A 27,938-nucleotide genomic window follows, 5' to 3' on the forward strand; every position below is an offset into this window, starting at 1 on the left:
ATGGCTCTGAACATCCCCGGCCTGGTTGTGGTGATATTGTTCTATCTACTAATTCTGGGGACAGGAATCTGGGCTGCCCAAAAGTCCAGGAGGGCTGAGAAGAATTTCCAGGGGGACAGGACAGAAGTGGCTCTCCTCGGAGGCAGGGATATCAACCTGATAGTGGGAATGTTCACCATGACTGGTAAGCTGGCAAACAGGCTGCACAATTTATACCTGCAAAATGTAATAAAATAGCTGGTCAGTGCATATTGTGCATATTGTTACATGGTCATAGGGGTGTGAATTTAAATGGAATAGAGAGACTTAGAAGAAACTTAGGACAGAGAGGGAAGAACATGCAACACAGGTCTATAGCTGGAGGACATAGCAATTATGTGTTGACACAATGGTCAACTACTGGCAGCATCATGCCACAGAAAGTATGTTAAAGATAAACGTTGTGAGCTGCCGCAGATATATAACATGTTTCAACAACTTATTCTACAATGTAGACTACATTTTTAGGCTGTTTAATTTCAGCAACACTTTCATGACAGACAATTTGTAATGTGACTTGTACATTGTAGCATACATTCTAATCTAATTCTCTTGGGTATCTATGGATGGGTGTGGGTGTGGGTAGGTACAGTACCCATGTGGGAAGGATGGAATATATTGGGGACATGCCGGAAATGCCGCATACTGTACTGTATGTTTGTATCTTTGTTTTTTGGGTGCTGGTTACTGTATAATTTAGGAAATAAAAAGATATAGAGCATATCAGATCAACCATTTTCCCACTGACTTCTGCAGCTACATGGGTTGGAGGTGGTTTTGTCCTTGGAGTGGCGGAGGCTGTGTACAGTCCTACAATGGGGTTAATATGGGCTCTTATGCCTGTACAGTATGCTGTATCCTTTGTAATTGGTAAGTACATCATCAAATCAAGTCATCTAAGTACACAAGTGTATCTTGACAGTTGTAAAAGGATTTTCTCACTCAGGTAACTACAAATGTGTAACAGAAAGAGAGGTTAATTATGAAGTGCAGTTTTTACAGTATGACTTTTTCCTCTCTTGTAACACACACACACACACACACACACACACACACACACACACACACACACACACACACACACACACACACACACACACACACACACACACACACACACATTTTAACAATTTATTTATATCCACACAAAAGGAAATGTATACAAGGACACAAATATTATGGTGCAGCAAGGTTACATCCACAAAGTCAAGGCATAGTATGTCCTCATGACCCAGCCCTCCATGGGCTGGGTCACCAGCACACACACACACACACACACGCATGCACGCACACACACACACACACACACACACACACACACACATGCACGCACGAACGCACGCACGCACGCACGCACACGCACGTAATGCAAACAGTAGATGGCAAACAGTAGATGACAAATCACTAACTCATTGTAAAGTAATGATTATTTCTTCATAATCTAGGTGGCCTATTCTTTGCCAAGCCAATGAGGGGCAAGAAGTATATTACTATGATGGACCCGTTTCAGAGGAAATATGGAGAAGTATTCACTGGTGCCCTGGTACTCCCTACCCTGCTAATTGATGTGCTGTGGGTTGCCTGCACTCTATCTGGTTTAGGTAAAGACAAAATATCTACCTATCTTCACGGTAACCTAACAGTCATGCGTGGCTGCGATCTTCTGTGATTGGTCCAGCATGATTGAAGGTGCCTAGCCAATCAGTGGCAGACAGGTCTCCTCCAAAGCAGGATCTGAACTGGATGAATGTATGTCAGTGCATAGCAATGCAACATTAAATCATAAAATAAATAGAACCCTTACATAGAACACACATATCTCTGCTGTCCGGCCAGCTAACTCCAACATTTTCAGGAAATAACCAAAGCAAAAAGCGGAGTTAGGAGGTTTTGTTCATCATTGTCAAGAACAGCTAAATGAACCTCCAAGCTCACAATGAGGTTGGAGGTCAAAAGGGGGTGGAGCCTGGAGTCAGCAAAACCAGCTAACTCCACCCCCCTTTGGTGGACTTAGCTGGTGGAGCAGAAAGTTTGAGGATCCAAAGGAGTTAGCTGCTTTTGTCAGAAGCGCTTTTTAGTACTTTTCATTGGTTCAATATTTGTTTAATGAACACACAGATGTAAAGGGTGTTCAATAGCACTGATTTATGGGAAAGAATCGAAAAGCGGAAAAATTTAGTTAGCTGGTTTCTGCCGGACAGCAACGATATGTAACAAAGTCTCACATACAAGCTGTCCTTCTTTATTATCTTTACAGGGGCAACCATGAGTGTAATTCTGGACTTGCCTTTCTCTTACTCTATATGGATCTCCTCAGCAATCGCCATCATCTACACATTGTTAGGAGGCCTTTATTCTGTGGCCTACACTGATGTTATCCAGATGTCACTAGTATTTGTCTGTATGGTGAGTAACTATGTCAGTATGTACAAACGTACCCCAGTAAACTGAAGTTCTTTCAATCTATTAAACCTTTTTTAAATGCTCATGTTTTGTACTGTCAAAGATTTTATTGGATTAGATCGCGATTCTTTTATGCATGCTGAAATCATTGTGGACACAAAAAAATTATAATAATACTGTATTCTCCTTGTGTTAGAGTATGAGGAATCTTTTCAAATCTTTCAATGAAAGACGTTAGCCCCACACACACATCACGTCATTGAGAGGAGCACTGCTTCCAATAGAATAATTGACATTTAAATTGCAATGTTTTGTATTTTGTTTTGTGTCATTCTCATCGTGGTGTCCTTTATATCTTTCTGTCCAGTGGTTGTGTGTCCCGTTTCTTCTGACCAACCCCGTATCCATAGGCATAGTACAGACAGCGTTTAACCAGACTTTCCAGGCACCCTGGATAGGCACTTTGCAACTGGACCAAGCCTGGAAGTGGATTGATGACTTCTTACTGCTGGTGAGGTGAAGAAAGTTCATCTAGGAAAATACCTGGTTCAAACTGTATTTTAGCATTATTCTCAGTGTTTGGTTTAAATGACACTACGATGTTCTTAATTCTTCCTCAAGACCTGGATTCATGTTGGATCGTTCAACATCCACAGCATGTTGACCGAAACAACATCAACTTGGATGATGTTTACTCGGTCAACCGCTAGATCAGATATTTTCAAATACACAGGGACTGATGATCCACCGTTAGATTTGTTATGATAAAAGCAATGATAAAATCACATTGCATTATTTACAGCCAAGCAACTTCAACTCACATGACAGGGGGTGGCTAGGATTAGACGGGCCTTCTTCAATGGCCTGACCATGTAAGGGTTGTGCCTGCAATTTTCCTGCAATCTCTCTCGCAAACTCAGATAATACCATGCAATTGTTTTATAGTGTTTGAGGGCACCAGCTGACAAAAGCAAATGTGATGACTGTAATTAAAGGGGCATGAAACCCTATCACAGTAAAAAAAAAAAAACATGGCAGGCTAAGAAACACAGCAGCAGCAGCAGCTAATGGGGGGAGTGTTAGATTTAGGTGTGCCCACTGCCCAGAGCCAAGGGTGTGCCAATCAGCAAGAAGTCAACAATAAAGTCAACGCACATTGACAAACCTATATCTAACACACATTTTGATTAGCTAATGTTAGCTGAAACTGCGTTGCATACTGTACATCCCAGTCTTAAGCAGCGGCAGCCTCCTATGTTTTTACCCTGCTGTGTTTAACCTGAACTGGAAGACAAACTACAAAACCAGCCTAAGGTTTCATCCATATAAAAAATGTGGGTTACATTAAAACTTCAAAGGTTGTGATAAAAGTACGCACGCTGATGGGCTTTACCACATCCAGAATCCATATGAGGCTTGAAGGCAACTACAGTATGAAGTCACAGCCAGGGAGGCAGTCATATATTTAGGTTGCATATTAGACAACAAATTATCGGGAGAGGACATGGCAATGAAAGTCATAGAAAAAGTTAATCAAAAAGTAAAGTCAGGTAGATCAAAGAGCCCTGAAGATACTAGCATCGGCACTAGTTCAATGTCCTTTTGACTATGCCTGCACTTCCTGGTATTATAGCACCCCTAATATCCTCAAAACAAAGCTACAGACCGCTCAAACAAAATGATTACGGTAGATTAATCCTTACACTACATCCCAGAACTCATCTTCTCCCTGCCCACTTTCTTAGCCTAAAGTGGCTTCCTGTCGAGGAGAGAGTATCTCACATGAAAATGTATATGGTTCACAGGAATGCGAACAGTGATCAATGAACAATGATCCCAAGGATCTAGTCAGCTATTTTGTGAAGGTCAGGGAGCCAGAGGGACCTCTACAGACTTTGTACCATGCAAATGTATCAGCTGTAAGGGCAAGAGCATGTTCTTATACTCAGCAGCTGTCATGTGGAGTGGGCTTCCTAAAAGTCTTAAATCCAAGGCCTCAAAGGACAATTTTAAATTTTCACCCAAAAATGGCTGAATGATAGCAGGACCTATTCATAGCTATGCCCTAATTGTAACATCATCTAGATATATCACTTTTATGTATTACTGTTGTGTATTGAACCATCTTTGAAAGGACCACAATGGAAATAAGCCTTTCAGTTAACAATTCATAAAAAATACATACAAATGGGCATGGATGCAATCACATAACATGAATTCTAGGTATGTTTCATTTAGGTGTTAAGCATGAAATCATAATCAGCAACACCCACAATTAATGTTATTACGCTCCTCTTTCCTGTGCCAGGGTCTGGGCAGTATGGGATTCCAATCCTTCCACCAGAGGACGCTGTCTGCCTCTTCATCAACCAAGGCCCAGATGACCTGCTTCATTGCTGCTCTTGTCATTGTCATAGTTGGAATCCCTTCTGTGCTGGTTGGGGCTGTTGCAGCATCCACAGGTAGGAAACAGACCAATAAGGCCTGGGATAGTTCACCCCCAAAATGACTTATTTTCTATCATTTACACACCCCATGGAGCCTTGAATTTATGGAGATTTTTTAGTTTTTGTCTATTCCTGAGCCAATAATTTGATTGGTTGAGTTTCCGGTAGGAGACTCAAAGAGTCTCCCTTGAGTTTCCGCCCGTCATCAAATTACTGGCTTAGGAATGCGACAAAAACTTAGAAATCTCCATGAATTCAAGGCTTCATGGGGTGTGTAATCTGTAGATTTTTTTTTGTGAACTATCCCTTTAACAGAGACTTTGAACATCATGGCTGAGGAGGATGTTTATTGTCTCCGCCAGGTGACAGGGGAAAGAAAATCTGAAAATTACTATATATTATATTGTTTCTCTGCTGTTTTTAGCCTTCCTTTCTTTTTCCACAAATCAACTGTCTGTGAACATGTACATTTTAGACAGAAATGTAAACTCCAAACCAGTCTATGGTTCATGTGACTCTTGTTCCTCTGTGGTGCAGACTGGAACTTGACACGGTATGGGCCTCTGTCTCCATATGAGCGGGGAGAAGAGAGTTTTGTTCTCCCCCTGGCCCTTCAACACCTTACCCCATCCTACATCTCTATAATTGGGATTGGTGCTGTGGCTGCAGCTGTCATGTCTTCTGCAGACTCTGGCCTGCTGTCAGGGACATCTATCTTTTCCTCCAACATCTATAAGAACATCCTCAGGAAACAGGTGAGGCATAGAGAAGAAGCAGCTTTGGCTGAGTGTGAGTTTGGTTCCCTGTATATGATAGGGTACGATAAATATGATAAGATACTTGGCCGATATCCTATCATTCTATTGTGAGGAGGACGTGAAAATCAGACAAATCAGTTCAATACTAGCCTAGTGAGCCTACATCTGTGTTGTTATTCATGTGACTGTTTTGCTCGATTCACTGCCTCTATTGCTTTTATTTTAATGTTGTTTTATGCTTTTGTTTTTCTTTTTTGCTTTATTGTAAAGTTTGTTGTACTTTTTCTGTGATTGTATTCTTGCTCTGTAAAGCACTTAGAGATGCATTTCATGTAATGAAAGGCGCTATACAAATAAAGTTTATTATTATTATTATTTCATGAAAACAACACATTTTGATGCGTTTTACGTAGGTTGGTGAAGATTCTCTAGTCTAGCACAACTACTAGACACACAGAACGCAATAGAAGTTTCTCATAAGATCTTCAGATTCTCCTCATAATAGAACAAAATTATTTGTGTTAAATATAGGCAAAGTCCCCATTAAAATGTACAGATGTGTAAGTAAATATTTCTCTCTCTCTCTCTCTCTCTCTCTCTCTCTCTCTCTCTCTCTCTCTCTCTCTCTCTCTCTCTCTCTCTCTCTCTCTCTCTCTCTCTCTCTCTCTCTCTCTCTCTCTCTCTCTCTCTCTCTTCTCTCCTTAACCTGTGTGCCAGGCATCAGACCGTGAGATGATGTGGGTGATCCGTATCTCAGTAGTGGTAATAGGTGTAACCGCCACACTTCTAACCCTCTACTACAGCAACAGCATTCTGGTGCTCTGGATCCTTGGCGCAGACTTGGCCTATACAGTCCTCTTCCCCCAGCTGGTGTGTGTCCTCTTCTTCAGTGTGTCAAATGGTTATGGGGCTTCCCTGGCTTACCTGGTTGGGGTGACAATGAGAATTTTGACTGGAGAGAAGGCTTTAGGTCTTCCAGTCATCCTCCTGCTTCCAGGTTGCATGCTAAAGGACGGGGTTTATGTCCAGCAGGCCCCTGTCAGGACTGTCTGCATGCTCACCACCTTTGTGGCCATCTTGTTTTTCTCCTTCCTAGCTTCTTGCATGTTCAACCATGGCCTGCTACCTGAGAGGTGGGACTTGCTCAAGGTAAAGAAAAAAAAAGTCCTAGAGCGTGTCAAACTAGATAATGATGAGAATGAACAGAGAGATGAGTCACAGGCCATTCTGGAGTCTGGATTATAGTTCGCTTTCTGTCTATGCAAATTCTTAGCATTAACCATAGGCTATATATTATTATTTTGAAAGATATTTCAATCACCGCAGCATGGACAGTAGCCTTTATCCCTTTTGGCACTTTTATTTGTGTTTGATACATTGATGTAATCTATTGTATCTATAAGTAAAACTTTATTATTTACTATTTCAATAGAATTCCCTCATTATGCTATGCTGATGTACATACTGCTGAAGGCTTCTTCATATTTCAGTTATTTTAGTTTTTCTTTTTTTTAATTACTATTGTCATTGTTGTTGTAGCACAATACATTGTGGACTGCACAACATTGGATTTAGCTTCTTGTACCTGTATGGATAGTGACAAATAAAACCTTCTTGATTATTCTTGATTCTTGACCTACTCAGGCACACACCATCTTAGTTACTGTTCACTCAGTACATGGATTATAGTGAGAGGAAATCTAACCACCATAAGTGTATTGCTTAAGGGAACCTTTTGCAGAGTTCTACATGCACTTTTGCTTGTAGTCTCTTGCAGTACTCAAGGCTATTATCTACCACAGTATATAAAACTCAATTATACCCTCATTTGACTTTATCAATTGCTGTATAAGTATCTAGTAAATTTCACCATTTGAAATGTTGCTTGTCTTTGTGATCATCAACAAGGGGTGATGTCATGTCACTACGCCTGCAATTTTGTTTAACATTTTTATGGAAGTCTATTCTTCTCCCCTCAGGTCTTGTGCACGCGCACGTGGGTGGGCAGATGTTAGGATTTGTCTTGTTGTATTGTGTTTCTTGCGTGTACTGTATGTCCTGTATTTTAAAATGTAAAAACTCAATAAAAAAACTGGGGGGGAAACTGCAAGGAGGAAGTTATTAATTCTTTAGCTGTCCATGCTGGCTCTACATTCTTTTCTAATGCACAGATTATTATGCCCGCTTTTAATGCAGGATCACGTTGTACTTCACTTCACCCTGTCCTCTTTCCTGTTCCAGGCTCTGGGTAGTCCTGTAATTCCACCAGGGGACACTGTCTACCTGCTCAAGCAAGTCCCAGCTGACCTGCGTCAATGCTGCTCTTGTCATTGTCTCAGTGGGAATCCCCTTGGTGCTGGTTGGGGCTGTTGCCAACAACATAACAGGTCAAATAAGGTCTACAGTTTAACAGAGACGTTTAACATCATAGCTGAGGAGGGTATTTATTCTCAATCATTTTACAAAGTTTCAGATTGTAAAACAATTCCCATAGTCTTTGACCACAAAGATGATTCCCATCAGTTTTTTTTTTTAAACTTTAAACCAGTCTATGATTTCATGTGACTCTTGAAGGACATTTCCATGACACATGTTCTTCTGTGGTGCAGATTGGAACCTGACACTGTATGGGTCTCTGTCTCCATATGAGCGGTGAGAACAGTGTTTTGTTCTCCCCCTGGCCCTGAAACACCCCACCCCAACTTACATCTCCATCATTGAGGTTATCGCCATAGCTACTGCTGTCATGTTTTCTCTGGCCTGCTGTCAGGGATGTTTGTCTTCTCCTCCAACTTCTATAAGGTGAGGAAGAGAGAGGAGCGGGTACATTCAGTGTGTGTCTTTGGTTCCCTATCAGTCTCAGCCGATAAAGGATATGCTTAGATACTTTTCACACTATTTCACATGAATCCTATTGTTCTATTGTGATCAGGATGTGAAAATCAGACAAAACACTAAATGTTCTCACAATAGAACAAAAGGATTTGCAATAAATACTGGCCAAGTTTTCCATTAAAACGTACACATGCTTAAATAAAGATATTTCTCCCAATGTATTCCCTCGGGACCCTGTGTGCCATGCATCATGTGGGTGATCCGTATCGCAGTAGCGGTAATAGGTGTAACCGCCACACTTCTTCCTTGTGTCAAATGTAATGGGGCTTCACTGGCTTTTCTGGTTGGGGTGACAAAGACTTTTTTATTTATTTTATTTTTAGAGGCACGGCCACTTGCCACTTGACCTTTGGTGTTGTCAATTTTGTGAGGTCACAAAGTCCATTAAATTAACGTAAAGGGTTAGTCCACCCAAAATTCCTAAGCCAATACTTTGATGACCAGCGGTTCCGGTATAGGAGATACAAAGGAGACTCTTTGTGTCTCCTACCGGAACCGCTGCCGGTCATCAAATTATTGGCTTAGGAATGCGACAAAAAACACAAAATATCCATGAATTCAAGTCTCCATGGGGTGACTAATCGATAGAAAAAAAGTCATTTTGGGGGTGAACTATCCCTTTAATGCTTAAGGACTGACGGTTAACAGCGGCTATGGCCTTCATGAAATTGTACTTTACCTATATGCTTTACATTTTCACCTATTGAAACAATGTACACATAAACTTTCAATGTAGTTTGTGTTCTTTTTCCACAGTGCCATATTATAAACCAGAGACATCAAAGACAGGTGCTTGGCTGAGTTCCCTTGAGCAGACAAATTCTAACTTTTCAGCTGACTCAATTCTGGATGACAATCACAAGAATCAAGTGAATGCATAGGGTATGCCAAGTACTAGAAGTACCTCGTAAAAAAGGAGGGAGTGGTCCCTTACTGGAACTTTCATTTTCAGTAACACCGTTTCAGTCCTTAGACCGACATCAGGAGAAACATGATTATTCTATTATTTTAAACAACCTTCCCCAGAGGAAATACAGGCAGCAGCATTAACATTTCAATTGTGGATGATGAGGAGGGTTTCTGCCCTCAGACCTTCATCAGGACAAACACGATTAAACATGTAACATTTGTTTGTTCTGATGAAGAAGGTCTAAAACATTGTTATTGAATAAAGTTTCTTTTGGCTTTCTCAGCTACTATCAAAGGTCAACATTGTTTATAAGGAGCTCCTTTAATTATCTGTACATTCAAACAAATCCTTTTGTAATTTGATAATAAAATAACATTCTGTACTCATAACATTCTTTAACGTCTTCTTTTCTTAAATACAATTACATTACTCGCTACTAGTGCCGTTTCTGGCCATCCCGGCACCCTAGGCGACCCCCCCCCCCCCCCCCCCCACAAAAAAGAAAAACAGAAAAGAAAAGAAACAATGGCACTTCAGTTTTGTTATTACAGTCACAATACAAAACATTTGATGTGCAACCAGTCAGTATCATGTCAGTATTATGGTCAAAATTATGTCAGTATCATGTCAGTATCATGGTCAGAATCATGTCAGTATCATGTCGGTATTATGGTCAGTATCATGTCAGTATCGTGGTCAGTATCATGTCAGTATAATGGTCAAAATCATGTCCGTATCATGGTCAGTATCATGTCAGTATATCATGGTCAGAATCATGTCAGTACCATGGTCCATACATATTATGGTCAGTATCATGTCAGTATCATGGTCAGTATCATGTCAGTATCATGGTCAGTATAATGGTCAGAATCATGTCAGTATCATGTCGGTATTATGGTCAGTATCATGTCAGTATCGTGGTCAGTATCATGTCAGTATAATGGTCAAAATCATGTCCGTATCATGGTCAGTATCATGGTCAGTATCATGTCAGTATATCATGGTCAGAATCATGTCAGTACCATGGTCCATACATATTATGGTCAGTATCATGTCAGAATCATGGTCAGTATAATGGTCAGAATCATGGTCAGTATCATGGTCAGTATCATGTCAGTATCATGGTCAGTATAATGGTCAGAATCATGGTCAGTATCATGGTCAGTATCATGTGTAAGAATAGCAACAGTTTCTAATCTTTAAATTAGCACTGTTTCCTGTCTGTGGTTAAAGAATTTGCAAACCTCCCAACCCAAAAAGAAAAAAAAGCATCCAATCATACCCAAATAGGAATTGCATGTTGCAGATCCTTTATAGAGCGCAACTCCAAAACCACTTTCACTTATGCCTGAGCACAATTTGAGTGGCACACTTTTCTAGTCTAGTAATGTCTCCAGTTTGATCCCAGTCACAGCCATGTGTTGTATGTCTTTCCCCTCTCTCTACCCTCAGCCCCCTCCTGACTCACAAAACTAAATTAGTGACTTTGCACCACTGAGAATGATATCTTTCAATTCAACTTGAAGACAATTTGAACAATTATTCATACAGTATATCATGGTAAGTTTGAATGTAAACTCATGTTAATTTTCTACATATAAAGATGACAACATTGTCACAGTCTGTCTCTCCACCAGTCTATTTCTCCTTTTTGTGTCTCTCCCCCTGACCATTCCTGTCTGTATTTCCACTTCGGCCACTCCCACATTCCATTCCATCTCTGTCCTAGTCACACACCTGTCCCCAGTCCCTTATCAGCCCGACAGTGACATGCCATTACACACCTGTGGCCACTTCTCCAATCAACCTACTACCTATAAAAATGCACTCATTTAGCAGTGCTTCTTTATTATGGTGCATATCTTGCAGTCTTGATGTTCCTCCTTTGAGGTTTGGTGTATTACTTTGCTTCATGGACTTCATGGTCTTGCCATTATCGATTACTTGACTCCTGCTTGCTTCTTAAGTGTAAGATTTGCCCCATTCTACTATTAAATGCATTAAAATCCACTTTGTTTGCTGTGACTTTGCGTTGGGGTTCAATTCACTCTGCATTCCTGTCAAACATACCAAAGATAAAATATCTCAGTTATGTTTTCAAAATACAAAAATGGACACCTACATTTTCCTCACAGAATTCCTCCTGCCCACAAGCCACAACTAGTAAAAGATTAGCAAAAACTAAACAAATAAGTAGATGCTTATTCTCTCGAAGGTCAGCTATAAGGCATACAAGTTATAAAGGCGTGAGCAGGGGTGTGCTGTGGATTTTTCAGCTAGTGGAGCTCTATTGTAATGATGTCACGTGCACATGCACCCATGTGCACATAGCCACTCAGCTCAGTGCTAGTTGAAATACTGTATGCAACATATGTGATGGAAAACCAGTTTCTTTTATGTAATATTTTTTATTATCTAGTTGCATTGTTAATTTGTTTTTATTTTGTTTTAAAGGTAGAGTAAGTGGTTTTCTTTGGTTAAAATAAGTGTTAAATAGCTCTATATTCTGATAGTACTCATTGATATAGAGTGTTTGTTCAGTGAAAGGAGTCTCCTTGTCTCTCCAGCTCTTTTTAAAACAGAAAATGCATTTTAGTTTCAGTTTCATTTCCAATTTTATCGAATCAGGATAGAGAACTCAATCAGGATATAGATTAAACAATTGAAATTGGAAGTGATGACACTAAGAAATGAGCAGGTAAAATTGGAACTGGAACACTATAAAAAATGAAGCTTTAAAAATGGGTACTTTCTCCTGATTGGCTGAGATTTTGACAACTACCGGAAAATGTATTTTCTGTCTATTAAAGAGCTGGAGAGACGGGGAGACTCCTGTTACTGAACAAACACTCTATAGCTATGATTACTATCAAAATATAGTGCTTTAACCTTTTAACAAAATACTTTTTGTTTTAACCAAAAAATATCACTTACCCTACCTTTGATTTATTTTCCTTTTAGTTTTATATAAAAGCCCTTTACATAGACTCACCCACACAAGTAGACTATAGGCTGCTTAAAATAATCAGACAACTTGTCCTTACTTGAATCACAGGGATAACCTCGCTGTAGTGTCTGGTGCAACCCTTAGTCCTCAGCTAAGCGATGGGATCTCATCCAATTTATTACATAATATGTACCTGTTACATTGTGAGTGCTTATATTATACATAGGGTTATTATACACACGCCTGGCTTTACTGAGGACAGTGTTACATGAGGACAGGAGGAGATCAAATTCTAACAACTAAACTAAGTCCATTAAGGTGACAATGTATGTACAGTAGAAGAGTACTAATCCGTGTGTAGGTGTGTTTAAGGTTTTTGCAATGGCAAAATAAACTGAAGAGTCAGAACAGATTAAAGATGATTGATTTGATATAGAAGAGCATGGCAGGATTTAAATGCAGTGTGGAGGAAGCTTAAATAAATCACTTGCAGCTTCTGTAGACATTTTACTGTACATACATACGTGGATTTTTCTATTACTTATTATTTGGTATGCAGAAATGTTTTACTCTTATGTACATGTACACAAAATGAAACAAAACTATATTAAAGTATTTATATATATATATATATATATATATATATATATATATATATATATATATATATATATATATATATGAATTACTTATGATTTATGCAATGTTTTGGTCTGGTTGCCTTTTTTTTTCTTTTTTTTTTTACATCTAAACAGAAAACACCCTGTTCTCAGACAAGGATTCACAACTTCAAACAAAAGAAAGATTAAAAAATAAGAGACGAACCATGCATATTGATAACATAAGTGTAAGAATGTACTATAATAATTTTGTAAAAATGTTGGCCCTTTAAAATTGTGTTCAAGATCTTTCAACAAAAACATAATTTAATCAGGCATAAACGGGCTTAGATAAATCCTAAGGTCCCCTGTCCACCCATTGTCTCACTTCCTGGTTTAAAAAAAGGCAGGAAATCTGCTTTTTTAATAAATGCATTAACTAATATCGCTATCAGATGTGTCTCAACCATAACATTTCCTTCTAAATCCTAAACAAAATAAAAATGTTTTAAAATGAGTAATTTTATTAGCATTAAGAAAACTTTTTTTTGTCTACTCACTATGACTGCAATGTTGAAGGAAAAAAAAACATTTTGTCAACTCCATAAGACACTGAAGATGTCAACGCCGTCAGATATGCCATCTTATGGTGTTGACATCTAAATAAAAAAAATCAGTGGCCCATTACATGGTTAAAAAGTCAACACTTTGATCTTTTAAAATATTTGTTCCCAGCATAATTGAGTTTAAGAAAAATATACAATTAAAGGTTTTGACCCAATTCTCAGGAATGGGTGGATATGTATACTAGAGGTATAATTTCTTAGTTCTAAGTATTTATGAATTACATATGATTATACAATGTTTTGGTCTAGTTTCCTTTTGTCTAGTACCAATACCCCCGACACTGTCGAGTTTGAAGTCGGTCAATCCCACATGACCATATTATGGGCAATTTGATTTGGGCATAGCAGTGGGATCTGTGGCTCTGGACAACCGGATCTCTGTATCTGTCAGTCATTGTCCCTTTTATGCCCATATATGGAGATCGCTGATTTGATGCCATGATGACAGATTGAGGTTAGGTTTCTGGCCACCCCCCCCCCCAAAAAAAAGGAAAAGAAAAGGAAAAATAACACTGCAATTTACAAAAAAGCAGGCGTGCAACCAGTCAGCATCATGTCTATATCATTGTCAGTATTGTGGCAAGTGGCATGTCAGTATCATGGTCAGCAGTATCATGTATATATGTGTGTGTGTGTGTGTGTGTGTGTGTGTGTGTGTGTGTGTGTGTGTGTGTGTGTGTGTGTGTGTGTGTGTGTGTGTGTGTGTGTGTGTGTGTGTGTGTGTGTGTGTGTGTGTGTGTGTAATTATTATATGTGTGTTTGTTTAAATAGGTTTAAAGCGCTTCTTTTGGGCTCATAAACCTGTTTGCTTATTTCTCTCGCAGAATCTGGCAACGCTGCCCCCTTGTGAAATTGGTTTCTTCCAAAAGTTGTGCAACAGCAGCAGGTATGCAGGCACTCAATGCTGGAGGAGATTTGGCTGAAACTTGAAAAGGTTTGTAACCTATAGGCTATAGCATCAATCACTTTTTCTAACGTGAAAATAAAATGCAGTTAGTGAAACTCAGTTTTATTGCAATTGAGAAATATGTGTAGGCATAGTTTGCTTTGCAAGCTAGTTACTATTAGCAAGCAGCTACTGTTTATTGTTTATCAAATGGATCCCCATTAGCTGACGCCTCCAATAACAAAGCTCTTAATTGCTAAAAATACAGTACTATTCAGAACAACAAACACCTCTATTTGTAAACCCCAATAGTCACACCTACAGGGCCTGAAGTGCCATTTCTCTTTCTACTTGTATTGTAGCCTATAGGCCTGCATTCCAACTTGCCAAGCACCAGGGGGAGAAGACACTCATTAGTTGACAGTTTGACAGCTGACCAGAGTCTCTTGACAATGTACTCCATGTGCTTCAGACAGAGATTTATAACCATATGTTGCAACGTATAAGGGTTGACATGATTTGAGAGTAAAGATTCGGGTCAATCTATTTTGGAACAAGAAGAAGACTATGTTGGCCTATAGCCTAACCAACCTTGTAACCCAAGCTGTGGCCAGCAGGAATACCTCCAGATAAAGGCCTGGTTATTGGTGTAAAGTAACTAAGTACATTTACTGAAGCACTGTACTTAAGTAAAATGTTGATGTATTTTTTACTTGAGTGTTTACAATGTTCAATCATTTTACTTCTACTCCACTAGGCTACACATCGGAGGCAAAATTTCACATAAATGTCAAATTTTCTAAGATCTTTACTCTAAACCAGTGGTTATAATTCTGAAAAATATTCCACCAATAACTAATTTAAGTGCATGCATTAATAGCAATGTAAAGTTTTTTATTCTTTGAGGTGGTACAAGATATCTTTAGACATCGAATGTCTTAAAGATAGGCAAACTTTAGATAAGCAAAAAAGAAGAATATAAGATTTTAATACCAAGAAAAAGAAAACAACTAAAAACAGAGATAACTGTATTTATAAAAGATTAATAATGTAGTTTATTACAATGGAGAAACTCAATTTACTGTATACATCCTAATGGGGAATCAAAAACGAGTAACATGGCCGACATCAAAACACTTTTCATTTCTCCCTTTTTACCTTTTGATCTCTTATGTCACCAGCACTCCCTTCTCTGGAACGTTGATTAACCACAGCGTCACCAGGACTCACAGCTTCAGCGAGAGAACCCCGCCCAAGAAGCATTCAGGTACACCGCCACCCCTTCCTCACTCTCTTTACGACTCCCCTCCCTCAGGCACACACACCATCTCAAAAGATCCAACATGTCAATGTCAGTAATGACAGATCTGTGTTAATAATTTGGTGCAAAATAATGTAACTAGAAAACTAGAAAAAGTGCTCCTCGGAGCACAGGTCTCCGCCAGGTCAGGTAGGTTTTGTGGGCCAGCAATTTTTGGAATTCGCCAATCAGGATGAAATATGAAAAATCGGACAGATCCGTCTTGATCACATGACTTTAGATATAATGTGTACCGATTTGCGTGGTGTTTGGACAAAATCTGTAGGAGTAATATAAAAATAAATTGTGCAAAAATCTGCCTCCTGGTGGTGCTATATAACAGGACAATGTGAAAAGGCTGGCATTTCTTCCTCAGCCGAGTGGGAATGGGTGTGCAAAGTTTCACGGCAATCGGACACTGCATTTATGATTTGAGGCATTTAGTTCAAAACGAGCCACTCCTACAAACTTTAGATGCCAATCTTAGCCAATTAGTTGATCACATGACTATAGAGATAATGTGTACCGATGTGCGTGATGTTTGGACAAAATCTGTAGGATTAATATCTTTTTTTGTGCAAAGATCAGCCTCCTGGTGGCGCTATAAAAGGCTGATGTGAAGAATGCAGGGCAGAGGTTTTTCCTTGGCCTGTAGGGAGTGTGCGTGCAAAGTTTCACACCGATCGGTCCAGTTATAGGTAATGACGCGAATCGGCCTGTTATAGCGCCATAACGAGGCTGATTTGAAAAATATAGATATAGTACAGTCGCACGCTGCGTTCATGATTTGAGGCATTTTGTAAAAAACTAACCACCCGAAGCCATCTTAGCCAATCAGGATGGAACATGAAAAATTGGACAGATCCTTCTGTGTTTCATACTAACTCTCCAAAGACCTGACTTTGAGAGTTACTATTAACCACTTGCACCTTAGCATTAGTACCTTAGCATTAGTATTCTCGAACGTTCAGCAAAAATAGCAGATCTACAAACTCGCAACACGTCGCAACACGTGATGTTGTGAGCTTGTACGGCTTGTATCGGCAAAGATATTTAGCGTAGATGGAAAACAGGAGGGGTTCTAGTATAGAGCCCTTGGGAACGCGGTTAACTATAGGGTTTAAGGATCCAGCCCCCCACAGAAACTAAGTTTCATGAGAGTGCAGGAGAGTCGTGTCTTATTCTTTGATTGCTTTTAATCAAGCAATAAGACACAAGGGTTTTGTACAATAGGTTATTGGCACGGCTGTGCTGCGGCACAGGCACAACGCCACAAAGAGTGCCATCGCCCTGCATGGCCAGAATAATCATGACAAAGCATGACCTTGAGTGTTTTATTGCTTTTACACAACAGCATTATATCATTAAATCTTTTTTGGACAAATATGGGTTAGTAGTGTAGTGTTCAATTTCCCAAATTGGCGTTGCTTTCAGCCCTCCGCAATGTGAAATAATTCCCCATTGTTTACTGTTGCTATAGGCAATTCCGCTGGATTGGTCCACAATGTATCATGGAGTGATACTTTTACCAGTGATTTACACATTGGTGTATTGTGATTATTGGCATGGTTCCGCATGCGTCTTGGCCAATCACAAAGCACAGTTTCAAGTCGCTGTTGTATAATGTACAGTATTGGAGCGGTATTATTCATTTACCTTATTTCTGGAAAAAAGGATATTTATGATATTGCTATTGACTATTAGAAATATGATATTTTGTTATAATATATAATATCCACAGGTTGACAAACTAGACATACCTAATGTTCAGGACACTTTATTTTATATTGTGAAAACTGCCATAGAAATTCTACTCTGAAATACACGTTTGTTTACAAGCATTCAAACATTCTAGCTATAAGATAACAAGCAGACCCTGTTTATATGGAATTTCATACGTTGGAATATTCACTGTTACTGTTGTCCTTAATATAACTAATATAATAAATGATGCGTAGCTTGTAAGCTAGTTCAGCAAGACACTCAAAGGTTTTATACACATGCGCACCACTAGCTACTTCGATTATGTAACTGATGTGTCATGCAGCTGACCAATTTGGCGGCCTATTAAAGCTCACCTCATTCCACTCCTCCTGCTGTCACTGAAGGTTGGTATGTGCTTCTTGGCTCCCAACGTTTTTCCAGAACCGCCAGTGGGCTCTGCTTCCCCTTCGGATTCTGTCTTTCCCTGGGGGAGGACAGGTTGTGATATATATCCCTGCTCCTAAATGGTTGTTTTCTAATGTGCTGAGCAGGGAGTAATATAGCAGAGCCTGAATTGCTACCTCCGTGACCTGAATTTGGATAAGTGTATGTGTGTCAGTTATCCTGTATGACCGGATTATATAAGTTGGTGACATCACATTAAGTCAGCTCTCCACCGCACCGATTTTGGGCCAACTCGGCGTTGGAAAGCGTCTGCCGCCGACAAATTGTTGTCGGATAACGTTGTTCCGTCTGGTGGGACCTCTTTTGACCCGACTCAGACAAACCGAGCATGTTCAGTCCTTGGGCCGACTGGTAGAGCCGTGGGGTAGTGAAGAGTGGGGAGAGAGAGGGGTAAAGGTTTGGTTCGAGCTGGCTTCGATGTTGTCAGATTCTGTGAGAGAAACAAGCGTCCAGTTCTATGAAAACAAGCCCTAAAGAAGCGACCAGTTTCACCACTTGAGCCCTATTATTTCAGCTATTTTCAAAAAGAATCTTGAAGGCCAGCCCAAATAAGCAACTACACTTCAGAAACAAGCCCAAACAAAAGCAACCAGCAATAGTATGAATATTTACAAGCGACTTTGCAGGAAAACGATCCAAAAGTCGCTTATAATAAGCAGACCTGGCAACACTGGCAGGCCAGCCTGCCAGCTATAACGCATGGGCACAATAATGTGCACATCGGCCGACAGTTTAACTAAATGCCAACTTTTGCCAACAGATTACCAGTCTGTTGCAGTCTGTTGCGGTCTGTTGTAGTCTGAAGTAGTCTGAAGTAGTCTGTTTGGTGGAGAGTCACCTCACGATGTCACATTCTAACTTTGATATAGCCAATAGGAATAGCCTATGTTTTACTTGAACCCCAGAGGACAATGTTTATTTTGCATCTCTAATGTTCTGTCACATGTCTACTGCATTTCATTCAACAGATTGTATATCTAATCAAGTTCTTTTGACAGTATTGTATAATTATTTATCTGCAATATCAGATTTGCCCTATACGTTTTTTTAAATTATGTAAGACACGGTTTCATTAGGCCTTGTCATTGGCCCAGCTCAAAGCTGTTGATTGACATCATGCCATTGTTAGAGCATAATGTTGCTTGCTCAATGTAAACTAGGTTTCTTGGACATTGAACATACATACAATGACATGGAGGTTTCTAGACAAATATGCACTGTCAGGCACCGTAAGCTGAAGTGATTATTAATGGCAATGGTACTCCTTGCTTACAAAAGCTGGCATTAAGACACTGTGATTTAAGTTGAGACTGACAGTTGAAAACTAGATTAAAAATCAGATTTTCTGCATCTTGCTCCTAAATTGGAATTTAAGAACTGTAGTAATCTGGATCCTTTTTTGGACCTAGGCCTACCGTTTGACTTGAATAATTGAATTGGTGTTAGATGTCCTGTTGTCCTATAAGATTACCTGATGAGTCACGTTTGTATCAACAACCACCTACATGGTATGATGATAGTCAGTAGAGATAGACGGTACAATTTATGTAGCCGAAATGAACACAATCATGACAACTGTCTTAAATCTTAATGCCCTGTTGCCTTTATGTCAATACAGCCTATAATCTCTATGCATCGCTATTTCCTGCTTGCTTACAATTACTCATTTCCTTTGTTCAGTGATATGAGGGATAATGGATAGAGATAGAGTAAAACAGACATAAATGCTGGGCTTTAGCTCTGTGTACTTCCTGAAATGAAATGCTTCTCGTTATGTACAGTATGAAGACAGCAAGGAATTCTCCTTTAAAAACTTAAACTGAAATGGGGATCACATGATGTGGATGACTCAATATTCTATTGTGAATTAGTGGTAGTTTGGCAGCTGGAGATTTTGTGTGTGTGTGTGTGTGTGTGTGTGTGTGTGTGTGTGTGTGTGTGTGTGTGTGTGTGTGTGTGTGTGTGTGTGTGTGTGTGTGTGTGTGTGTGTGTGTGTGTGTGTGTGTGTGTGTGCGCGCGCGCGCGATACATAGTCTGTTTGTTGTTCGTGCAGTATATGTGCCCTGTTTTCTGCAGCATAACTAAAAACAGGAAACAAAACCTACCACCAAAGAGGAGGGCTATATCGCAATCTGAGATAACTCAATTTCCTGTGGGCATACAATCACAGCAGACATACCAGTTTGTGTTTTAGCACTCGGATTTTGTCCGAACTGCAATATTTTGTCATATGATATCACGCAGCATGTGGCGACTGTTTCTGCAACAGAGGAAATCTGGCAGATTTGTAATCCTGTCGGCTAAAGATATTGGCAATAGGTGTATTGGCAGCAACTTCCAGTCAACGTCTTTCTTTTCTTCTTTTCAGTTCTTTTAAACTTAGTTGCATAATGACCAATCAACAACAAAACACTGGTACTGTATTTCCATTGAAGGGGAGTCTACTTCGATGATATTGGTCCTTTGAAATTCAAGACTATTACCTTTGGAGACACATGTATACACAGCAAAATCCTCAGTGTTCCTTTATCCATTTGTAACTCAGGGAGTGCACGGATGTGACAAAATGGACCCGTGAGTTAAATGAACACTCATGAGTGTGCAGTGTACATGTTGTTTAGGAACCGATCGTTATGATGGGTATCAATTCACCCTCATTGTTCTGGTTTTCTGCTGAGCAACTTCCAGCTGATTGCCCAGAAAGGCATATTTCATGACCACTCCTAATCTACACTGTAAAATGGAAACATAGGTGCAGGCAAACGCATGCACAGACACCGACACCGACACACACACCGACACACACCCACCCACCCACACACACACCCTCACACACCCACCCACACACACACCCCCACACCCACCCCACACACACACACACACACACACACACACACACACACACACACACACACACACACACACACACACACACACACACACACACACACTGACACACACACCCCCCCCGCACACACACACACACCCCCACCCCCACACACACACACACACACACACACACACACACACACACACACACACACACACACACACACACACACACGCGTCATGGAAAAACACTCCACTGTGAGCTCTCTCTCACAGGGCTAGTTTGGCAGAGCAGGCCAGCTGTCTCTGTGTGTTGACTACTGACAGTGATGCTGCTGCTGCTGCCCTCAAGGACTTGTGTTAGCCTGTCTGTTGTGCACTCAAATCCAAATATGGTGAAAATGTTACACAACTATTACCCAGAGGGAATGAGGCAGCAATCATCGTATTGTCGAAGCTGATTTACACCACTTACTGTAGCAATTTGGCAATTCTATACACACTTGTATGCACTTTCTGGAAATTATCCCCACCCCCACCCCCAGGATGACAACCCTACTGTTTGCACAGTCGTGGTGCAAGCGAGCCTTTTGGTCAGCTGGTGGTGACACCGCCAGCTGATAATACATTAGACAGCTACCTGCAGCCTGCTTTAGCTAATCTGTTACAGCCTAGATCAATGTTTTTCAGGCCAAGGACCCCTAGAGAGACGAAGCAGGGGACCCCCATTACTGATTTTTATCAAATTGTGTGTTTTTTCTTTTTTTAAATCATAGCTTCATAGATTTGTTTGTCAGTACTATGTGCGTTGTGTAAATTCATGTTTTTTGTTTGTTTGTTCGTTTACTCATGATCTTTTCTATTGTTATTATTAATATGTTGGATTCATGTTGTATTTTCAGACATTTAACCACTTAAACCCTCAATACTTAGAAAACTTGACCTTTGGCTTTTCCCTCTACACCAAATCTCTTCACTCAAAACAACAGATCTACAAGTTCACAACGTGTCGCAGCACTGCTATTTTCTGCTAATGTTATCCACAGAATAGGGATGCTAGGGTTCAAGGGGTTAATGTGAAAAACAATACAAAAAAGGTTCCTATCACACACACAACTCTGAGGACCCCTAGGGGTCCCGGAACCCCATGCCCTAGATACCATGCCCTAGATTGAATCCTACTCTGATGTGGTCTTCCTCTAGTCCCAGTCAACCACCACAATGCCAGTATCAGCCATCAGAGAACATCTTGAAACTGGAACAGAAATCTCACTCCCATCAAAACAATGGCTGCTTTGATGAGTCAATTAAATGTTGTGGAACACCAGGGTCCCCAAGGTTCTCATGTCAATTCACAGGCCAAAAAGAGACAGTGTTTTTGCTTAGGAAGACATGGATAAAAGTTAAGACAGCGATTTGAAATTACTCAGGAGTCCTAGTTGAAACTATGTGCTTGTGTGCATATTCACTTGTAGTGTGTGTGTGTGTGTGTGTGTGTGTCTGTCTGTCTGTCTGTCTGTCTGTCTGTCTGTCTGTCTGTCTGTCTGTCTGTCTGTCTGTCTGTCTTTTGTGTCTCTGTGTTCATCTATGACTTTTGATTTGTGCACATGGCCAAATGTACAGTACTGTACATGCCATGTCGAGTTAAAATTTTGATGAGTTGTTTTGGGCTTCTCTCTAATGAAGGTGGCACGTACTCGTACTGGCAACCCATTAGACTATGAGATAAAATGTAATTTCCCAGGGACACTCTGTACCTGGTCCGCCCTTAGTTTCTCTACACCAAATAGTTTCGCCGAAAATAGCCTACAGCGTGTCGTGTTGTGAGACATACAGTATTGTGATGAGTTGTGAGCTTGTTGATGTGCTACTTTCTGCGACAACATGTCGCATTGTGACGCATTGTGATGAGTTGTGAGCTTGTAGATGTGCTACTTCCTGCAAATGTCCCCCCAAAATATTAGGGATGCTGAGTTTCAAGTGGTGAAAACTGGTGCAGTGGACATTCTGGACACACACAGAGATGATCATCACGTTTTCAGCCTTCCATAATTTTGAATTCACGACTGGCAATGTATCATGAAGACTTCCAAAAATCCTTGCCTTTCTTTCTAAATGTGTTGTTATCAAATACAAAATAGATTCAGACATGTACTGTATGAAGTGGATATAATTTGTACCAAGGCATACAATTTTAAATGGTGGAGATCCACCATCAGAGGCGTTAAAAAAAGCGCAATGAATGGTAAAAGTAACAGTTCACCTCATATTGAGCAAATATTTGGAAGCAAATTATAGTTTTGAAACTTGTAAATATAGGGAGTCATGTTTGTGGACGGTTTAGATGATAATGAGCTTGAGTTTGTCAAACACACTCATGAATGCTTTGTGTGTTTCTTTCCTTCTGTCGGTTCTTTTTGAAGACAGTGTTTGCTGAGTTGTGGATCAGCTTGTAAGCTATAGGAAAGGGACAGTCAAAACAGAAATCATGCTAAAAGTAGCCTAAGTATCGCAGCTTTGGATATCGTCTCTGTCAGGTGGAGACCTCACATGTCCAAAACTGTTACTTTTCAGTAACAGTAGCAGCAGATCTACAAGCTCAAAACACATCGTTTCGTGCCACATTTCGAGCTTGTGGATCTGCTACTTTTGACGTTTCTGTGTGACACTGTAGTATGATCAAGTAGGGTGTTGATTTACAAAAAAAAACACCAAAAGTTCGAATATGGAGATAAAAGGTTTCTGCCCGACAGCAACAATATGTAATAGCCTACTGTAGCTAACACAACTCTGTGGACTGCAATGGTAAGTGGGGGCGCCATTCTCCAAACCACTTTACAAGGTGCATCGCATTCACCCATTCTCACTCAGTCGACAGTGGAGAGGAAACCATGATGCGAGGAATCAACCTTCAGCGTCTTGCTCAAGGAAACTTCGACACAAAGCCAAAGAGGAGCCAGGGATCGAACCTGGAACCCTCCGATCACCCTCTGAGCTACTATAACACCGCACATCACATGTATCTGTGAAAGTGTCTGTCCAGAAGTGTCAGGGCTACAGGACGTTCCAGGGCTACAGGACGTTCCAGTGGGCTGGACAACATGTAGCCATGAAGTACTTTTGGCTGTAGTTCTTTTCCAGGCTTTATCTCCTCGGGAGATGGAGATAAACTGGCAGCTTTAACCCTTTAAGACCGGGAACGGAATCTGTGTCATTTTAAGATTTCTTTGGGCTATTCAAAAATAGCAGATATATTACAAACTCATAGCGAGTTTGTAGATCTGGTACAAAAATATATATATTGTGGAGAATTTGTGCAAATCTTTGAATATATATTTTTAACATTTGTAACTCAAATCTTTGCTTCTGGGTCCCTGGAGCGATTGGACGCTATGAGCTTGTAGATCTGCTGTTTTTGAATAGCCCAAAGTATAAAATAATGACAAAAAATCTAAAATGGGTTAACGCAGACTTAGTGGTACAGCTCGTCGTTGACACCGTACTGTGTCACCCAGTCAGCATTGACCAGACAAGATACGCAATGGACCACGCCTCAAATGTAACTATTTCATGTCAAATACAGTATATGTTTCAGCGTTTTCAGCCCTCTGAAAATAAGAGCTTATTGACTGTTGAATATCTGAATATCTAAAATTCTTCTTCTTTTTTTCTAAAGATTGACTTTAATCAATTCATATTTTTTTTGCTTTATTGATAGGATAGGATACTAGGCTGACAGGAAATGGGGAGAGAGACGGCGGGTAACATGCAGCAAAGGCCGTCGGGATCGGGACTCGAACCCGCGGCGCGCTGTCAGGCTACTTTAGAGCCTAGGTGCCTGGATCGCTACCCCCAGCGGTCCAGGCCTGAGTATCTCAGATTCTAAAGTAACATTGGCACAGTGGAAGGTGAAGAATCTGTTCTGTCCAACAGTGCACATGCTGTAACTCAAAGTATGTTTTCGATGACATGTGAGTAGCTGAGTGTGTCATTACCTACTGTAGCCCCAGGTAATGCAGCTGCGGGTAATGCAGCTATTGAATCGATTGGACGTAAATTCAATGTGATGGCACCTGTCTGTACGAGGCACCTGTCTTTTCATTGCTTGTTGATCATCACCCGCATTGTTAGGAAGGTTGGGCAAATAGACGTTTACATGAGCTTTACACCAGATGAGTCAGCATCAATTTACACAGACCAGATTTGTGTGTGTGTGTGTGTGTGTGTGTGTGTGTGTGTGTGTGTGTGTGTGTGTGTGTGTGTGTGTGTGTGTGTGTGTGTGTGTGTGTGTGTGTGTGTGTGTGTGTGTGTGTGTGTGTGTGTGTGTGTGTGTGTGTGTGTGTGCGCGCGCGCGTGTGCGTTTGAGAGACAAATAGTACAGTATTATGTAAGCTGAATGAGTTCAAGCATGTCTCCAATCGACTAACCCAAACTATTTTGCATCATCTCTGATGAGCACTGAGTTATTTGTTATGGAAGTACGTGTATCTACATGATTTTGTAAATGACTCCCTTTATGTTAGAAGAGATTGTCCTCCTGTGATACAGGTCATGTCTATTTCATAAGGCTTTACAGTTCATACACATTTTGTTTTATTGTGTGCAAAGCAGCAGTCTCCGCTTTGAAAAAAGAATGTGGAAACAATATTATTGTTGTTATAAATGTTTTAGGGTTAGTACACATATTAATAGTAATACTAGTACTGTAATAGAGAGTATTACTATTAAATTATTATATTATCCTAGCTGTTATTTGTAGGACGCTGGTGATAATGAGTTTGTCACTTGAGGCCTCTATAGTGAGTGGGGCCGAGGTTTCACCTTGAACCTACACGATAGTAATCCGTCGCCGCCTGGTGACGGTTGGTGGGCAGGCCTGTGTTCTTGTGATCGAGCTGGACTCGGGAGGCGTAAAGTCCAGGTCGATTCTTCTTCTTGATCGGAGCAAATCCAAGCATGCTTATGGCCAACGGTGTCACTAATGGTGGTTCGTCTGATCACAACGGTCCGACGATCCAATGGGCTCAACTTCCCGCCTTCGTCTCTAGGAGGTAGATATAGTCGATGCTATACTCTCCTCCACTAGAGATATCGCTGTGTATCTCGTCGCGGGCCACCCGTCGGTAGCAGAGCAAAGAGCTGGTTGATTCTAAATGACCGCTGAGTTCTTCTGTTGGTTTCTATCTTTATGGCTAAGCACGCTATCTTCTGGCTGAACAACCTGTCTCTCAGACAACAGTCACTTATATTTAGGGCCGTGACATCTTACGGTGATGTCTCGCTGAGTCGCTGGCATTGTGCCCAAATTCTGTGTTTTTGTGCTAGGTGTCGTAACCTTGGCAACAAGTACAATAGCAGTTGTTCCTCAGGAGAATATCACATCTTGCTCTTTTGCTAAAACAAACAAAAAACTGCAAGAAACACTGCAGTATTTCGTTGTATTAGTGCTACAGCAAGTGGACAACATATTGAGCTACTAAGCTCGAGGGATAGGAATGTTCAATATTTTCAAAGACTAAGTGGTAATGAACTACTGGGTATGTAGCCTACTACTATGGGGTAGTTGGCTTAGTCAGCTAGGTTGAGATTATGTGGTGGCATGAAACCTCAAGGTTCTAGTGATAGCTGAAGTGCGTCAGACAGACGATCCTGATAACAAAAACGGACATCCTGTCGCCGTGGTGACAGCAAGGCGTACTGTAATTCCACAGAGTAAGATCTGTCACCAAACCGAGATACTTAGAAGATAACTATAATCAGGTGCATTGGTTGTATTTGGCAAGAATGTTCAGTTAATGTACAGTCAGGATGAAATGAACATACATCATACTTTGTCTTCCAAATTCAGCTTTCATGCTAAATCTAAAGTTGTGAGCCTGTGACCGAGGTAGATTGTACTTGTACTGTTACAGCTAGAACTACATCTATGAACTACAATCATCATCATATATATACAGATAGCTATGTGAAAGCACATATATACATTATGTTTAGAACATAAGCATAATAATAGTAATAATAATAGGTATGTGGCTTACATCTAGTCATCTATTTGTCTGAATACTGTCACTACAATATTCTACTGTGAATACAGTATTCTATCACTTGTTTGTGCAACAAATTACATCCATTTAACTGAAAATGAATCATTTGGTGAATCAAAGGTGAGTCATGCCTCTTGACAAATGTTTGAGGTAAACTCATGACTTGTGTGTGTGTGTGTGTGTGTGTGTGTGTGTGTGTGTGTGTGTGTGTGTGTGTGTGTGTGTGTGTGTGTGTGTGTGTGTGTGTGTGTGTGTGTGTGTGTGTGTGTGTGTGTGTGTGTGTGTGTGTGTGTGTCGGTGTGTGTGTCGGTGTGGGTTATACACACATTATACACACACATGTATTTTCGCAACAGTTCCTCTACTCCCAGCACACACATGCTCCCACACCCACCCACGCACGCCAACCACACATGGAACAACACTGACACTGCAACTATATTACTATTACTTGAGCCCAAATAATTACTGTTCATCACAGTCAGCACACTTTAATTGCAAAATAGACTCACTTTCAACTGTAACACTTAACCACTTTAAACCTGGCGTCCATATTTTGTGCACAAATAGGTGAAGTTTTTTTGAAAGTTTTGGGGAAAAAAATGGAAATTGGGCTTAAGTGGTTATAGAGTACAGAGGTAAGCGTGCATATATCCCAACAAAAACTTTTCAGGTGCTGAACAACAATAAGTACATTGGAGGAAAGGAAGGGAAGTTCGCACACTGTAGCTCACAGTAAAAAATGTATTAAGTTTGATCAACGATTCGACCACTGTGGGTCTTCATCAGGTCTTAAGTGGTTAACCTCATTACAGGATAACAATTACACTCTGTAAGCGATTTCAGTCCAATTATAGAGTTGGCAACTATACGGGGTACAGATAATGTGGTGAACTAGTACGTTTCGTTCCGTTCAAGTATGTGTATGGGTCGCTCCCTTCCCGTACATGCATGAGCATGTGTTTGTGTTTGTGTTAGACCTGATGGACAGATGGATGTCCACTGCCTCTGACCATGAAGTTGGAAGCTGTTAGACAGGTGGTGCTCTCCAAAGTTCAACACCTGTTCGCTAACGTCCACATCTAA

General features: G+C 40.5%; 1 protein-coding gene across 1 annotated transcript; it reads left to right on the forward strand.

Moving 5' to 3' along the window:
- On the forward strand, positions 1 to 27,938 carry LOC311055651 (high-affinity choline transporter 1-like; the record flags this gene model as incomplete). The annotated part of the gene is made up of 13 exons (XM_084071905.1): positions 1 to 184; positions 796 to 909; positions 1,485 to 1,640; positions 2,297 to 2,445; positions 2,810 to 2,953; positions 4,751 to 4,904; positions 5,427 to 5,644; positions 6,365 to 6,796; positions 7,889 to 7,958; positions 8,418 to 8,470; positions 14,449 to 14,510; positions 15,692 to 15,777; positions 27,844 to 27,938. The coding sequence occupies 13 exons, from the start codon at positions 1 to 3 to the stop codon at positions 27,936 to 27,938; spliced, it is 1,917 nt and encodes a 638-aa protein (XP_083928031.1).

Source organism: Gymnoscopelus microlampas, assembly GCF_963454915.1.
Source record: "Gymnoscopelus microlampas genome assembly, chromosome: 2".
Lineage (NCBI taxonomy): Eukaryota > Metazoa > Chordata > Actinopteri > Myctophiformes > Myctophidae > Gymnoscopelus > Gymnoscopelus microlampas.